The sequence below is a fragment of the Puma concolor genome, chromosome B1 (genome assembly GCF_028749965.1).
Source record: "Puma concolor isolate L17-30 chromosome B1, mPumCon1.1.hap2, whole genome shotgun sequence".
Lineage (NCBI taxonomy): Eukaryota > Metazoa > Chordata > Mammalia > Carnivora > Felidae > Puma > Puma concolor.
Window position 1 is genome coordinate 203,108,808 of NC_141670.1, and position 15,480 is coordinate 203,124,287.

At 54.9% G+C, this 15,480-nt stretch overlaps 1 protein-coding gene across 2 annotated transcripts in view; it reads right to left on the reverse strand.

Annotated features, from left to right (window-relative positions):
- The window catches only part of PPP2R2C (protein phosphatase 2 regulatory subunit Bgamma), a 138,967-nt gene extending 131,751 nt beyond the window's left edge, over positions 1 to 7,216 (reverse strand). Inside the window, exon 1 of one of the 2 annotated variants that reach the window (XM_086705497.1) lies at positions 7,011 to 7,216. In XM_086705497.1, coding sequence (XP_086561623.1) covers positions 7,011 to 7,080 — 70 coding nt within the window. In that variant the 5' untranslated portion in view covers positions 7,081 to 7,216. Of the gene's footprint in view, positions 1 to 6,933 lie in introns of both variants that reach the window. The other variant, XM_086705498.1, reaches the window with a different exon arrangement.
- Between the last annotated feature and the right edge of the window lie 8,264 nt (positions 7,217 to 15,480).

A 15,480-nucleotide genomic window follows, 5' to 3' on the forward strand; every position in this document is an offset into this window, starting at 1 on the left:
CCAGTGGGTAGGGGAGGAGCAGGGACCTTTAATACTTTAACCCCGCCCAATAGGGAGAAGCTGCCCAATGGGTGACGCTCTCACCAATTCTCTACCAATCTTAAAAGCCAAGGGGGCGGTGGGAGGCGGGCCAAGGATTCTTGCCCCCTGGAAGCGCCAGCCTGTCCCATATAGTAAAGGAGGGCCAGTTCTGCCATTTGTAGGGCCCGGTGCAAAATGCAAATGCAGAGCACCCCGTTCAAAAAGCCAGAGGAACGAAAACATAAACCTTTTTCACTTTCCCCATAAATCGCCGCAGTGTTATGTGCTACTTAACGCCGACAGAAACACTAAACATGTAAGTTATCAGCGTGAATTCTGCCAGTCACCATTCTGTTCTGCAATTCCAGCGTTCAGTGCAAACACAAGAGCATTTAACGGGAATACAGACTCACAGAAACACACAATTCGTAACTGGGGGGTTCCTCCACGCGTGTGTACTGTATTTATTCTTACCAGGGCAGTGTGGATGCTAACCCAAACAGCTCATCTGGTTTCATTTAGCTGTTTTTTCTTTTTTTTAAGGTTTATTAGGGTTTTTTTTTGGGGGGGGTGTGCAGGGGGTACACAGGATCTGAAGCAGCTCCAGGCTTTGTCAGCACAGAGCCTGACGCGGGGCTCGAACCCACGAACTGTGAGATCATGACGTGAGCCGAAGTCAGACGCTTAACCAACCGAGCCACCCAGGCGCCCTTCATTTCACTTTTTGATGCTTCACATTCTACACACACGCCTCTACCCTTGGCTCAGTGATGAATAAGGATCGAAAGGGAAGGACTAGGGCTGTCCCCTCCTGTCCTTTCTTTCTGGGTCATTATTTTCAGCATCAGTGATTAGCTCACACAAGGACGGAATGCGGGGAGGAGGGGACGGCAGGGCTCCTTGGTCCCTCGTGCTCCTTAGCATGTCACTGCCTCCTTTCTGCCTCTGAATCTAGTCTGGTTCAAGTGGAAAAGCATGGCTTCTCGGGCCGTCAGCACCCACCGCTGCCTACAGGGTCGTGGACACGCCGACCCGCTGCGGAAGCACAGAATGTGGCGGCCCACGCGTGTGGGAGCTCAGCGACGCTCAAAGCAAACACAAGGTGTGTGTAGCAGCGGCACAAAGCAGCTGCAACACGTGCTGCACGCATCACCTCTGCTCGGGCGTCCACTCCACTGCCCCCATCAGACGTCGCTTACAAAGCACGGGTCCGGAGAGAAGATGATAAAAATTCCACACAGCGACAGCAAAGCACAAAACCAGAATCAGGTCCTTCCGGGCGTGGGGCCCCACATGACTGCACGGGTGGCACAGACTGCCAAGCGCTGGAAAACTCCTAATAATCTCATGCTGAATTTAAACAGTTGCCTTCGGGGCGCCGGGGTGGCTCGGTCGGTTAAGCCTCTGACTTCAGCTCAGGTCGCAATCTCACAGTTCGTGAGTTTGAGCCCTGCATAGGGTTCTGTGCTGTGGGCATAGAGCCTACTTCGGATGCTCTGTCCCCCCGCCCCCTGCCTCTCCCCTGCTTGTTCTCTCTCTCTCTTTCTCTCTCTCTCAAAAAATAAGTAAACATACAAAACTAAATAAAAAAATAAAAATAAACAAGTGTGCTGCTTACAGGGAGGGGCTGTGGGGGCCAACCCACTCAACGGTGGAGTCCACACAGCCTTTGCTCCTTAGAGCCGTGTGACAACCCAGTGTAAGGAAACTGAGGCTCAGAGAGGTGGCGCGACTGAACGGAGAACACCCAGCCTCTCTCACTGCCCCCCCCCCCGAAATGGAGACAGTGTGAGTCTGTGAAAGTCCAGGATTGCTCGTGGAAGTGATATTCTGAAAGGGGAGCAATGGGGGTGAAGGCCCAGCAGTCCCCAGCTTGATTTCAAACCGAAAGCTGGCTCCCCCAACTCTCCCTCTGGGCTGGCTTCAGGGAAACGCCAGGAGCGACCCCCTCTTAGCCTCCATTTCCCCGTGGAGTGGGGATGGGGTTGGGCTAGCCAGTCTGGTGATGATTCTAGGCTATCCTAACTCTAACTGTTGGCAGACGACGTTTATTAAGTACTGACTGGGCCCCAGGCCCTGGGCTGGGCGTGTTCACACACACCGAGCCATTTAATGCCCCGGGCTCACAGACAGTGTTCCTCCCACGAAGGAACACATGCACGTAGCATGTGACGGACACGTTTACAACATCAAACAACTGTGCATCTCTCATTTCAAGCGAGCAGCAATCCAGAGAAGACGCTCGGGGTCCGAGACACGGGGTCAGCTGGTCGAGATTACGAACCCAGAGTCAGACCCCACCGGGAACGCGGGTCTCCTGGGAGAACTCATCTAGCTGGAATGCCTCCTCAGGAGGGCCAAGGAAGGGAAGCCAGAACTCGGCCGCCCTGACTTGAGTGCAATAAAAGACATCCAACAGGATTCCTAACACAGAAAGTGAACACATCAAACTCCCTCTTGGTTTCATGGGTCTCAAATCTTGGCCGGGAGTGAGGGGGCAGGCTCCCGGTCTTCCAGATAACCAGGAAAGGGGGTGTCACAGAGGCTCAGCTTAAGGTGTGCAGCAAAGAGGAAATGTGGCAGCTCATGGGAATGGAAGCCCAGAGACGGGTGGACATCAGGCCTGGTTAACCCACAGAGTCACAATGTCCCCTGCTGCCACTCACTCTCTGCTCAGACACCGTCAGCATTGTTGGCTTAGGACTTAACCCGCTTCATGGTCTCAGGGGGGCCGCCGGCAACATCGGGAGCCTCCCTGCTCCTTCCAAGAGCGAAACCAGCTTCCACGCGACCTCCAGAACTGGTTCCCATGTCCGTTCTAGAACCAGTCACTGCAAGAGGGACGCATTAGCCTCGGACCAAGCTGGCCCGGCCTCTGGCCACAGGTTTCTGGGTGAGAACCACGATGCTCTTGTGGGGTGTGGCGCTGGGCATTGGGGAGATCAGCCTCAACAGCCCCAACGTGGGGGCAAATCTGGATGAACCCTGGTCTCCCACAAAGCATGCCTCTCCGGCGTAGTCTAGGCGTGGGCAGAAAGCTGACATTATCCCCCCTCAACCAGTTCGAACCAGGAAGACAATTCCATGCTGTGGAAACTGCCCAAATGCTGGGTTCGGACAGGCCTGGGACACCCTCCCGACCTTACCCCTTCCTCCTCTGATCCCTGCTTCATCTCTCAACCATACAATCCAGGGGGACACACGGGTGGCTCTGAACCACATGCATCACACGAGGATGGCAGGGATACGGGGTCAGGGAGACGGAGGTAACTTTCTTTCCATGGATGCAAAAGGCAGAGGTGACAGAGTTTAATGGCTGAGATGCTCCAGGGAGGGGACTGTGGTCCTGGCAGAAAAGCGTGCCCTCAGGTGCCTTAACCTGCAGGCGCCTGGGAGTGACTGCTTCTTCCCAAAGACACCCAGTCACTGCCACCAACTCTCTCTTCAGCATGTGCCGCCTCCTATGGGCTGGGAGCCCCAGTGTCTGCCCAGGGCCAGAGCCAGTAGCGGACGGGCTTGGGAAACGCTGCTGCGTGAAAGGGGATGAAGGGGCTTGCAGACCAGACTAACCTAGAAACGCCTATTTCACTCACCCAAAAGCTGAGCTCCGCGGCTGCAGCAAGGGAACACAGCCAGGAAACGCCCCTCCTGGGCCATATCTGGCTCTTGAGAAAAGTCTAAACACACAGAGACTTCCTGGCACTCTCCTACCCCTGGGGACCCTCTCTCAAGGGTCCAGGTCGTTCTACTGTCTGGAGAGACTCAACGATACTGCCCTCCCCAACACCCACCCAACCTTTCCAAGTTCTCTGTGCCCCAGGGTGGCCTGCATCCATGCTTAGTGATCACAACCCTCGATCAGCTGAGATGAGCCAAGAGTTGAGGAAAAAGAAAAAAAGAAAAGCTCCTCTAATTCATACCAAGGTGTGAATGACTAACAAAACCTAAACTCTTCCCAAAGTATTTGAGATTTTATAAGAGACTGAGGAATTCGAGCAGGACTCCCATAGGCAAAGACGATGTTTAACTTGAGATCTAAAGGCTGAGGAGGAGCCAGCTATGAGAAGGGCAGGAGGTGGATATTCTAGATAGAGAACACAGCCAGTGCAAAGGCCATGAAGCAAGGAAAAAAAAAAAAAAATGACCTGCTTAAGGAGCAGGAAGTAGACCAGAGCCACTGGAGTGTAGTGAGTGAGTGAGTGTGGGCCAAATGACCAGGTGGAAAAAGCATTTGTACACCTGGGTCTTTTGCAAGATTTTTTTGCAGCATCCATTATTTGCTCATGAAGCTCTTCCAGGAGCCTTTTAAATTATACCAGTACCATTTATCAAATGCCTCCAATAGACCAAGCACTGTGCTGATGTTTTCTACATTAGCATAATAATCACTGATCATCCTAATAATAATAACGTAAGGTTCGTTATTATTATCTCCCCCTGTACGAAGGGAGAGAGTGAAGCTCGGAAAGGTTTAATAACTTGTCCCAGATTACACAGCCTGTGAAGAGTCAGAAGCAGGATTTGAACACAAGTCTGTCTGACATCCAAATCTGTGACCTACCCTGGTCTCTGAGCACAAAATGCAGGGCGCAACGTTGTGAAAGTCTGTTTTCACGTAGGGAGGCCAGAAATCTCATATGATTCCAACAATGACTGTCACTGCTTCCTCTGCTAGACCCTCTTGTTCCTCTGCATCCCAGCCCCCGAGCCCTATGCCCTACACACGCTGGCACTCAGCCTGGGACACCGACAAAGGTCAAACCCTGACTTCTTTATCTATAGAACGGGGGTGTGGTGTATGCGGTATCTTGAGTGAGGCCCCAGCACACAGTAGGTGCTTAACATGCTTCAACTGCCAGCTGACAATTTCCTGTTCCAAGATGGCTTCGTCATCCGCCAGTCCACCGGACCCTCCCAGAAACCCCAAGACCTTGTAGGCAAGATGGTTATTATTCACTCCCATTTTACAGATGGGGAGACCAAGACTTGGTGAAAAAGCTTCCCCTCAATACCACGCACAGAGCTCCCTTCTAGAATACAGGCTGCCCGAGGGCAGCATCTTTGTCTAGACCCGCCGGGGCTAAAACAGTGACTGGCACATAGGAGGTACTAAGTATTTGTTGAATGAATGACGAGGACTTAAAAGCGCTTCTTACTCCAAGTATCCACATGCCCCTTGCTCTCCTCCGCTAAGAGCTTTTAAATTTATGAAAGCAAGCGGGCCGGGGGGCGGGGGAGACAGGGTGAAGAAGGAATTCGTGTTTGCTCAAGTCCACTGGGGGTGAGGCATGGTGCTTTTTACTTTTAATCACCAAGTCCCTCGTCCTGTCCCATCAGCCTCCATGCGAGAGGAGAAAACAGGCTTCGGGCTTCCTGCACAAAGCCAGACCAGAATGACCTGCCAAGATGCCCTCTCGGCCGGAGCCAGGCCACTGGGGCACCTGCCAGCAGCGCCGAGGCCTCCTTCACCCTCTGTGCTCAGCAGCCTGCCAGCAGAAAGAACTCGCCGATGCTTCCTCAACCTCACCAAGGCAGGCGACAAAGGGCCGCTTTCAGGTCCCTGGGCGCCAGAAAGCCCTAGCTGGGGGGCCGAGCCCTCACCCGGCCCGGCTGCGCGGCCTCCTCCCGCCACCCCCTCCCCCATCAGCAAAGCATGACTCAGCGGTTCTCCTCCCGGGAGCGGGAAGCGCCACCCCTCAGCGTCCCTCCTCCCAGGTTACACACCCTGCCTCTGCTCTCCGGGCCAGGACGCAGGGGTCCCACTCGCCCCGCGCTGGCCCGACGCTCCCCGGCCGCCTCCGCAAGGGCCCCGGCTACCTGCTCGGCCTCATTTCCGGCGGAGCCAGGCACCGGAGCATCGGACGCCACCCAGGAGTCAGAGTCACCGGCGCCAAGCCCACACAGGTTCCCTGACAGCGGCACCCACGCGCACCAGCCCCCGAGGACCGCGATGCCCGGGGCCCCTCCCACCGGGGCACCCACCCGGGGACCTCTCGCTGCAAACCCACGAACACTTAGGCGGCCAGTCCAGCAGCCCCTAGGCAAGGTGCTCACGGTCCCTAAACCCCGGAAGGTCTCCAGCACAAGTGTCCTCACTGATGCATGCTGCCACCCCGCGGCTAGCTATCCCCATCTTCAAATCGAGGATTCGCTCCGCGGGCCCCTGGCTGCGGCTTGGGACCTGTCCCCCACCGTTCTCCGGGCAAGGTGGAGGGAGAAGAGAGACCCTTGGAAGTCACTGGGCGCTGACCCTCTGGATCCCACCATCTCGGGGTGGGGGTTGGGCTTGGGCCTCTAGGGCCGATTTGGGGGATTTCAAACACCGGGCCCTTTCGGGATGGCATGCCCCACTTTTGGGGGGAAAATTCTGACAGTTTGGGGCCAGCTCCTCCTATGTCAGTATAACTCACCAGGTATAAAAGACCAACCCCAAGCCAGCCGCCTTCTCCCACCCACGAAGGGCCCCTGCCTCCGGAGGCACTGGGAAGGGGCCCAGGACAGCGAGCCTCTGGGGGGAATCTGGAAATGGATTCCCCCCCCCCACACCCCCTCGGATCCCTCTTCGTCTCCGGGGAGTGGGAAGCCTAGAAAATTCTGTAGGCTTTGGGCAGGGCTGCAATGGCAAACCCAGGATTCTAAGCCATTTAATTTCCCCGGATTTCTTCGCCAGATTAGCCGCAGGAATGGCCTTTCTACAAATGACGGCCAGGGACGACTCGGGATGCCTCCGGGCCTGGGGGGTCGAAAGCTGCCGGCCGGAGGGCGGCGCGGAGGAGGGCGCTGGGAAGCGGAGGCCGGCGCCCTCGGGCTCCCTCCCTCCGGGACCCGGGGCGGGGTGGGATAGGGTGGGGTGGGGTGGGGTGGGGTGGGGCGGGGGAGGGGGGGACACGACACACAGCGCGCGGTCCAAACCTTCGGAGGGCATTCGGTGCGACGGCATCCCCACGCCGCGGCCGGCCGGAGGGGGCCTCAGACAACACGTACGTTACCTTCAGTCACATAGCTGTGGTCCCGCAGGAAGCTGTGGTTAATTTTCCGCGTGTCCGTGTCCTCGCCCATTGAAGGCCGTGCCCGGTGCCCTGGGCATGCCCCGCCGCCACACACCGATGCAATCCGCAGAGGTCGCGCCGGGCGCGCGGGCCATGCCGCCGCAGCCTAGCAGGGGCGCGGGCCGCCGGGGCCCCGGGGGGCGGGCATCGCGGCCGGGGAGGGGGGGGGGCGGCCGGGGACGGGCGGGGCGGCCGGGGCGGGCGCCGCGGTCAGGCGAGCGCGCGGCGGGCGGGCGGCGGCCGCGGGTGGGGACGGGCCGGGGCCCGGGCGCGCATCCCGGCCGGTGCGCGCTGCGTCGTGCGCCCGGCGGCGGCGGCGGCGGCGGCGGCGGCGGCCTGGTGCCGGGGCGCCTGGCTGCGCGGCGGCGGCGGGAGGGGACGCGCGCGGCGCTGCGCCGACCGAGCCGGGGCCGAGCCGGGCTGCGCGGGCTGGGGCCGCCGCCGCCGCCGCCGCCGCTCCGCAGGCCCCTCCCTCGCGCCGCCCGCTCCTCCGCCCCCGCGGCCCGCGCCGCCCGCCGCGCGCCTGCCGCCCAGCGCCCTGCAGGTGGAGCCGCGCCCCGGCGGCGGGGGAGGCACCGCTGTGCTCCCGGCCCCGCGGGTGGGCGCCTTTGGTGGCTGGAAGTGCCCGGCGGGGGAGGGAGGACGGAGATGGCCACCTGGGGGTGGGGGGGCGCTGGTCAGCTGAGCTTTTGCGGGGGCACCTTGGCCGCCCAGGTGCTGAAATTAAGGAAGAGAGATGCCCAACGACGGAGGGGTTAGCAGAGGTGGGGCAGAAGGGCAGCTATCGAAAGGACAGGGAGGGGATGGGTTGTGGAGGGGGGCAGCCGAAGGTGGCACCTCGGAGCCTGGAAGACTTTAGAAGTGGGGACGGGGGGGGGGGGACAAGGGTCCCCTTCGTTGGCAGAAGAGGGTGGGTCAGACAAGTTGAGGACTCTCTGGAGCGCAAAACTGGACCCGTGGGAAGAGGCTGGGGGTTGGGGAGGGCGGGAGGGGCAGGGAGAATCGGCCACCGATGAGGTAGAACTCAGGGTGAACTGCCTGGGGTAGCTGGCTTCCTCCAGGCAGAGCTCCATGATCGGTCCTCCGGCTCATCTCTCTACTTACTGGGAAGATAAAGCGTGCAAGCACCTCTGGGTGCACTCCAGAAACAGGATGGAAAACGGATGCCTCTACCTGTCTCCCTCTCCTCCAAGCCCAGGACTTCCGCCCAGCAGGACCCTCCCTGCCTCCCTTCCCTGAGTCACCAGTGTGGCCCCGCATTGCACGCGGTGCCTGGCGCAGATCAGGCCCTCAAAAAGCATGTCTCCTCTTTTGTCCAAGCTAAGCCTTTGCCTGAAGGATCGAGTCCCTTGCAGGGGGCACAGGCCTCACCGGGGAGCTTCAGAGGGTGGGGAGGGAAGGATCGACACCACCCCCACCCCCCCAGTACCTTCCTAGGTACTCAGCAAAACCTCTTTGGAAAGGGAGGGGGAGGAAAGGCGGGGACTGCCTGGGAGGAGCCACAAATGTTGAGGGGCCTTCAGCCCCAGCTGGGAGAGGGAGCCAGGATGTCCCAGCCCCACAATTCTGTGAAGCTCTGCTTCTCTCAGCTGGACTTCTGGGGACTCCGCGCAGCTCCCCAAACTGCAGTGGGGCCAGGAGGGGCAGGGGCAGGAGGACGGGGTCATGAAGACCGGGGCAGGCGGACGCAGCCTGAGGATTCTCGCTGGGGAGTGGGTGTTTGGCAGCTAGAGCTCGGCTTTCATGCAGCAGAAATGCCCAGAATGGACCTGGGAGGAGGTCCGCCCACCCCCCACCCCTGCTGGCTGTGATGGAAAGGACCCCACAGCGTCCTGGGGTCTCTGCCAGCACCACCACCTGCTTCCTGAGTGACCCCACACTCTTCCCCGCCTCAGCTTTTTCACAGGGTCCGCCGCAAAGCTCAGGTGTGCAGGCTCAGTGCGACGATGGGTAAGTGCAGGTGAGATGTGTTCAGGACGCACCTCCTCGTTGTGGCGAAGGAGGCTGGCATCCACGTGCCGTCTCACCCACCAGCCCGGCCCCTTCTGCCCTCTCCCTCGTGCCTGGGCTGCCCAAACCTCACATCCAGAACCCAGCACCCCCGCTCTCTGCCCACACCCCGCTCACCTCTCTGGCTCAGTGTAGCAAAATGGCTCTGGAAGACACAGGCTGGGTTCAAGTCCTGACCGGGAGCGGGCCCAGCAAGCACGACCTCTTGGTCAGCTTCTGGGCCGAGCAGGGGACCCCCGAGTTGGTGGTCTCCAACCTTGCTGGGCCCCGGGGCACAACATCAGCCCTCCGCACCCTCCACCCCCGAGGTCCTCTCTGACTTCCTGCAGCTTCTCCAGACTGTCCCCTTAGTTCTCCTGAAGCACCGCCCCCCCCCATCAGAACCAAGGCTCTTCCCTCTACCTCCTGTCCACCCCACCCACACTCACCGCCCCCCCCACCATGCAATCCATTGCTTCCACTTTTTGTCTGCAAACGTCCCTGCCCCTCAGTGCCCTGCCCCCTTCCCCAGCTCCAGATCCCCACCCTTGGTCCTCCCTTCCCCACCCCCTCTCTCTGCAGGACACCTCCCCATTCATTCATCCACGACAGATGTTTGTTGAGTAGGGATAATAGGGGGAACCGAACAGATAAAACTCCCTGCTCCCATGGGTTTGACCTCTTAGCGGGCCGTGATCAATTAGGTGAAGTGAGCGGATAACATAGAGGCCAGGACCCGGGGAAGAGGAGGAAGGAGGTAGGGGGACGGAGATGAATGGCGAGGGGGACTATTGTACAAAGTGGGAGTAGAGACGACCTCCCTGATAAGGGTTTGCCAGCAATCCCCCTAGGGGTTCCCCGCGGCAAAGCCTGCTTGGGTCTTTTCCACGATAAAAACAGTCCTGACTGCCTTCCCTCCAGCTGCCAGCATGGTGCCCTCCCCCGCTTTGGGACCAGAGTGCCAAGGGACACATCTACAGTCACCATCTCCTCTTCTGCACCGCCCCCCACACAATCCCACCCTGCCTCCCCAAAGGAAACTGGTCTCCAGAGGGTTGGGAACGACTGTCCTGTTCATGGAGCCAGTGCAGGGGTCGATGGCCTCCTCCCTTAGCTGACCTTCCAGCAGCCTGCACCCTGCGGGCCTCCCGGCCCCTCCTCCCCTCTGCTTCAGCGACCCCACCTTCTCCTGCCTCTCAGCCGCTTACCAAGTTATGCCCCTTCTGGTGGTCCCTGCAATATTATGTCTCCGTCTGTCTGGTCTCGACTGATGTTTAGTTTGTGTGCAGAAAAGTGCACAAAAGCTGGATGGGCAACTCAGTGAACTGTCGCGGAGTAAACGATTGTTTAACTGCCAGCCCAGTCAAGAAAAGAAGACACTGGCACCCTCCAGAGGCCCCCTGACAGCCCATTCTGTCCACCCCACAGGTAGCCCCATCTTGACTTCTAACACTGTGATTTTATCGGGGGGGGGGGGGGCGGTGGGTGGGGGAGTGACTTTCTGCAAATAGAATCACACGACATGAATGTTTTGGGATCTGGTTCTGTTCAACATTATGTTTCTAAGGTTCGCTCCGTACTGCATATTTGTGGTGGTAATCTATTCATTTTTCATTGCTGTCTAATATTCCTCTGTGGAAACACGCTGCTGTTTCTCCTGTGGATGGGCGCCTCGCTCGCATTATGTTTGGAGGTTGTTATGGATACGGCCCTGTGTCGGCATGCACCTGTGCTCCCTTCTGTGGCCGGTGTGTAGTCGGCGGGGGATTGTGGACGAGGGGGTCTATGCATGCTGAGCTTTAGTAACAGAGGTCAAAGAGCTGACCGAGGAGGTGACACAAGAGAGTTCCTGTCGCTCCAAAAAACCTCCTGAAACAAAGTGCTGTCGTTTCTTGTAACTTGAGCCATTCACCCCCTCCAACCTCTCCCACAACCAGTTTCGGGACAGGCTGGAGTCATCTTCCACCTGTCCCCCTCAAGCCATCACGTCCCGTCAAGCTTCCAGTCCTGCTGACTGGCCCTCAGACAAAGCCCACAAACCCACCTCTTCCCACCATCCTCCCCACCCCGCCGGAACTCAGGGGTTCACCCCTCCCTCACCTGGGCCGAAAGCTGGCCCTGCTCACTTTCCTGCTCACCGTGTTTCAAGGCTCCCGGCTGCCACATGCTAACGTCCAAATCCAGAGGTGTTCACTGAGAGCTCCGAAGCGCATCTCTGGCTAGTCCCCTGGCTGCGTCATGTTCCGCCTGAACACCGGCTGTCTCCAGAGCAGGGCAGGTGCCTCCCAGACTCTGCATTGTGCATGCCCGTCCCCTGCCTAGAATGTGGTCCACGTGCCACTTTCCCCCATTGGGAGTCAGCCTGAAGGTCACGATGCACAGTAAGTCCAGCGCCAGCCGCCATTCACAGAGCGGCCCCATGGAGGTCACAGTGCCCACCTCACACACCCTACTTCCCACCTCTTGGACACGGAGCGGATTTGCTCTCCCGTCCCTTTTACACAACCGGGCATAGCCGTGAGACTTGCTTTGCACAGTGAAAAGAGAGGGAAGTGACCCGCGTCTCTTTGGAGTCGGAGCTTTACAAGCCTGAGCGTGGTTTGCCAGATTCACGAGCTTTTTTTCCCTCCTGACTCAGGGTCTTGAAAAAAGACCCATCAAGACGGAGTCTCCATCAGCAGGGGCCCCTGAATGACCACAAAGGACAGGGACCCCCTATAAGATGCGTGATGTGAGTGAGAAATAAACATCATGGGTTTGGTGGCCAAAATTTATGGGTTGTTGGTAGCTGCGCATGACCGCTCCTGTTCTGACTTCAACGTCCCTGTATGCCACGTGGTGGCTATGCACGTCACGTACATTATCCCATTCTGTCCTCCGGACACGAGCACTCTCAGCCAGAATGGACTCGGTGGTATCACAGCAGTGGACGACCCTCCCCACGCAGTGGCTGACAGAATGGGACTCACTTATGGACCATGCACATCGCAAGTTGGCTGTACCTCTGATCCCTGCCATGTTTACTCTGGGAGCAGCTTCGTTGCCCCCAAGGAAGTCCCATAACCACCACTCACGAGTCCAACAGGGCGAGGAGGGACACGGTAGGTCCTGTGGCCGCATGACCTCAACGGAGCACACAAGTCCAATCCTCCCCCAAGGAGGGGTCGCAAATGGTTTGCACAGTAACACAACCTACTACAGGACTCGCTGTAGAAATGGAAACAGGAGCAACAACAAAAACAGGGACCACGTCACTTTTCCCAAGTCACCTAGCTAGTGAGTGGCAGAGCCTTGCCTAGGTCCTGTGAATCCAAAGCCTATACAGTCAACCCAAACTAGCTGGTACCAATGTAACTACCTCTTGCCCCCTTTCCCTCTGTGGCCACCGTGGGGCCAACGTGGAGCTTCAGGGTTCCTCCCAGCGCTATGAACCATCTGTTTCACGCTGTAGAGGCTTCCTGGAACAGCACCAGGGTGGATCTTCTCACAGGAAATTCTGGACGAAAACCCACCCGCTGACCCCAAGTCGATGCACGGTGCCTCGGGTGGAGACCGTCCAAGAATTCTGACATGTGCTAAGACCCATCAAATAGAGATGCCAGTACGGACGGGCCCAGAGCCACCACCTGGCCCAACACTCAAAGCTTGGTGGCTTCCTGCCACTACACGAGTCACACCTATTCATGAGACAAAATGTGGAAATCAAGGACAGTAGAAAAGCTGTGGTCCAGAATCCAAACACAATGACCAAAATTTTTTTGGATGGCTTTTCGGGGGAGTTTTGTTTTTACATAATCATAATCATACTTTAGTTTTGCATTATATTTATGTGAATTAGATACTTCAGATAAATAGAGACTGGAATGTGTTATCACGCCGCCCCTTTGAATACTGATTCAAGAGGAATCAAGATTCCACTATATTTGCTTCAGCTTTTTTAATTTAAGAAAGAAAACCACGTGATACACGGAAGTTCTTTGCAGCCCTTCCTTTACCTTTGTCTTTCCAAAGGCAAATGCTATCCCCAAATTTTTGATTTCCTCCCTTTAACGCGTATAAGTGCATTATATCATTTTGTGTAATTTTAAAATTTATAAAAACGTTACCCTATTGATTATAACATCGCAAATTGCTTTTTTTTCTAAGCATGATTTTTTTCAGCTCTACCTAGTTTCTTCATTGATCTTAGATGCTGGAAGAAAACAATCAATGGTGTCCCGGAGCCGACCCCCAGGACCTTTACCAGGGGCTGATTGTATCCACCTCTCCCCAACTCTGTGTTCAGCGATGTCACCGCGGTAGCTAGAAATCAGCCACGGTGGGAGCATCTATATCTCGGAAATCGACAACTGCTACAATTTAAGGCCTTTTTCCCTAGACAGTAGGTTGTTTACCAGTGACATACCAGTGACAACAATTCATTTATTATTTCTCCCATCCCCCTCCACCCATGTTAATGGGTATTTAGGTTGTTTCCAACCTTTCTGGACTTTAAACAATGCTGCAGGGACATGGTTTTACCTACTTCTTCATACTCCCGTGTAAAGGTTTCCCCAGGATGGACATCTGGAGCAGGGACCACTGGGTGCTGGTACCTGTACATTTTAAACCTCCTCCATGTTGCCAAATCAAGAAACAATTTATGCTCCTGCAGAGCGTATCATATTCTCTGTAACACTTGGAGTTGACTTGAATGCATGTCAAGTTGATGAGGGAGCTGATATGTGGTGACTGATTAATTTGCATTTCTTGATTACGAGTGAGTTTGAGAATCTTTCCGTTTAGCCTCTGCAATTTCTTCTTCGATGAATGACCCGTTCTGTCTCTGCCCATCTCTCCACTGGGTTACTTGAATTTTTTCTTACTGATTCCCTGGAGCCTCATATAATTTTACTACCTATCCTCTGTCTGTGTGTGTTTCAAACATTCTCTTATAATTTATTGCTTTTCTCATAACTGTTTGTTTTGTACTCTTGTCCTACAGAAGTTGTTCGTTTCGATGTAGTGAAATTTATCTGTATTTTCTCTCAAGTATCTGGCATTTTGTGTCTTGTTTGATCAATATTTCTCTACCACCTCAATGATATAGGTAGACTACAGAAGGTCCTGTTACATTTATATGTTAGCCCATCTAGAACATGCTGTTCTGTTTGGGGCGAGGCAGAGGCTTAACTATGTACTTTTTCCGTATGAAGAACTTAATATGCAAATCATTTTTTTGACTGCTTCATCCTTCACCCACTGATTTATAATGCTTCTTCCTTTCTATTTCCATATACACATGGGTCTATTTCTGGATTCGATTCTGTTCCATCAGTCTCTTTATCTGGCCTGTTTGCCAGTAATACTCTGCCTTAGATTGTATAGTTTTATAAAGAGTCAATATCAAATAAACCAAATGGTACAGTCCTTGTTTTCTTTAAAAATGTCTTGACCGTTCTTGGACCTTTGCTTTTGTATATAAATGTTCACCTTTTCACATCCCATTTAAAAATTCTGTCGGCATTTTAGTTGCAACTGTAGAGAATGTATCAACTAACCAGGAGAAATTTTATTTCTTTCTGATTCTGAATTGTCCCATCCATGGACATGGTCTATCTCCAGATTTATTCAGATTTTTTTTCATGTCCTTCAATCAAATTTTGTCATTTTCTTCATAACAATAGTAGCCAACATTTATATATGTATATGCACCGCTACTGTTCTAAACACTTTATATTTAATTCAGTTAACCTTTCCGACTTCCCTATGAGGTGGACATTATTATTGTCTTGCTTTTACAAATAAAGAAACTGAGGCATGGCAATCAAGTAATTTATCCAAGCCAGTAAGTAGTAGACTACATGTGAAACCAGACATTTTGAGTCAGAGGCCCTGCTCTGAACCACCTGCTACACTACCTCCCTAAAGGAATTGCATATCTTTCCTTGGATTTGATCTTATGTACCTTATAGATTTTACTGCCTTTGTGGATGGGGTTTGCCTGTAACCAATGAAGCATCGGTATTGCTGTTCAGGAGGAGTGCTATTGGTTTTAGTAGGTTGTCTTGTACCGAGCAGTTTTGTTGAACCGTCATGTGGTTCTAATAGTTTGAAAGCAGATCCTCTTGGGTCTTCTAGGTAGACAATCATATCTGCAGTTAAAAACATCCTGGCTTTTTCTTGCCATTCTTCACCCATTTGCTATCCAGCCCAATTGATTCTACTACAAGGTAGGGTTGCGTAGCAGTGGTGATGGCAGGCGTCTTTGTTGTGGGTGTAGCTATGTTTTTAAAGTTTTTCCATGAAAAATGTTTGCTGTTGGGTTTTCATAGACACCCTTTCCCATCCTCCCTAGTTTTCTGGGAGCTTATCAGATTGCCAGAATTTATCAAATGTGAATGTTTCTTTTTTGGCCAATTGCTTTATTGTGTTGCATCTA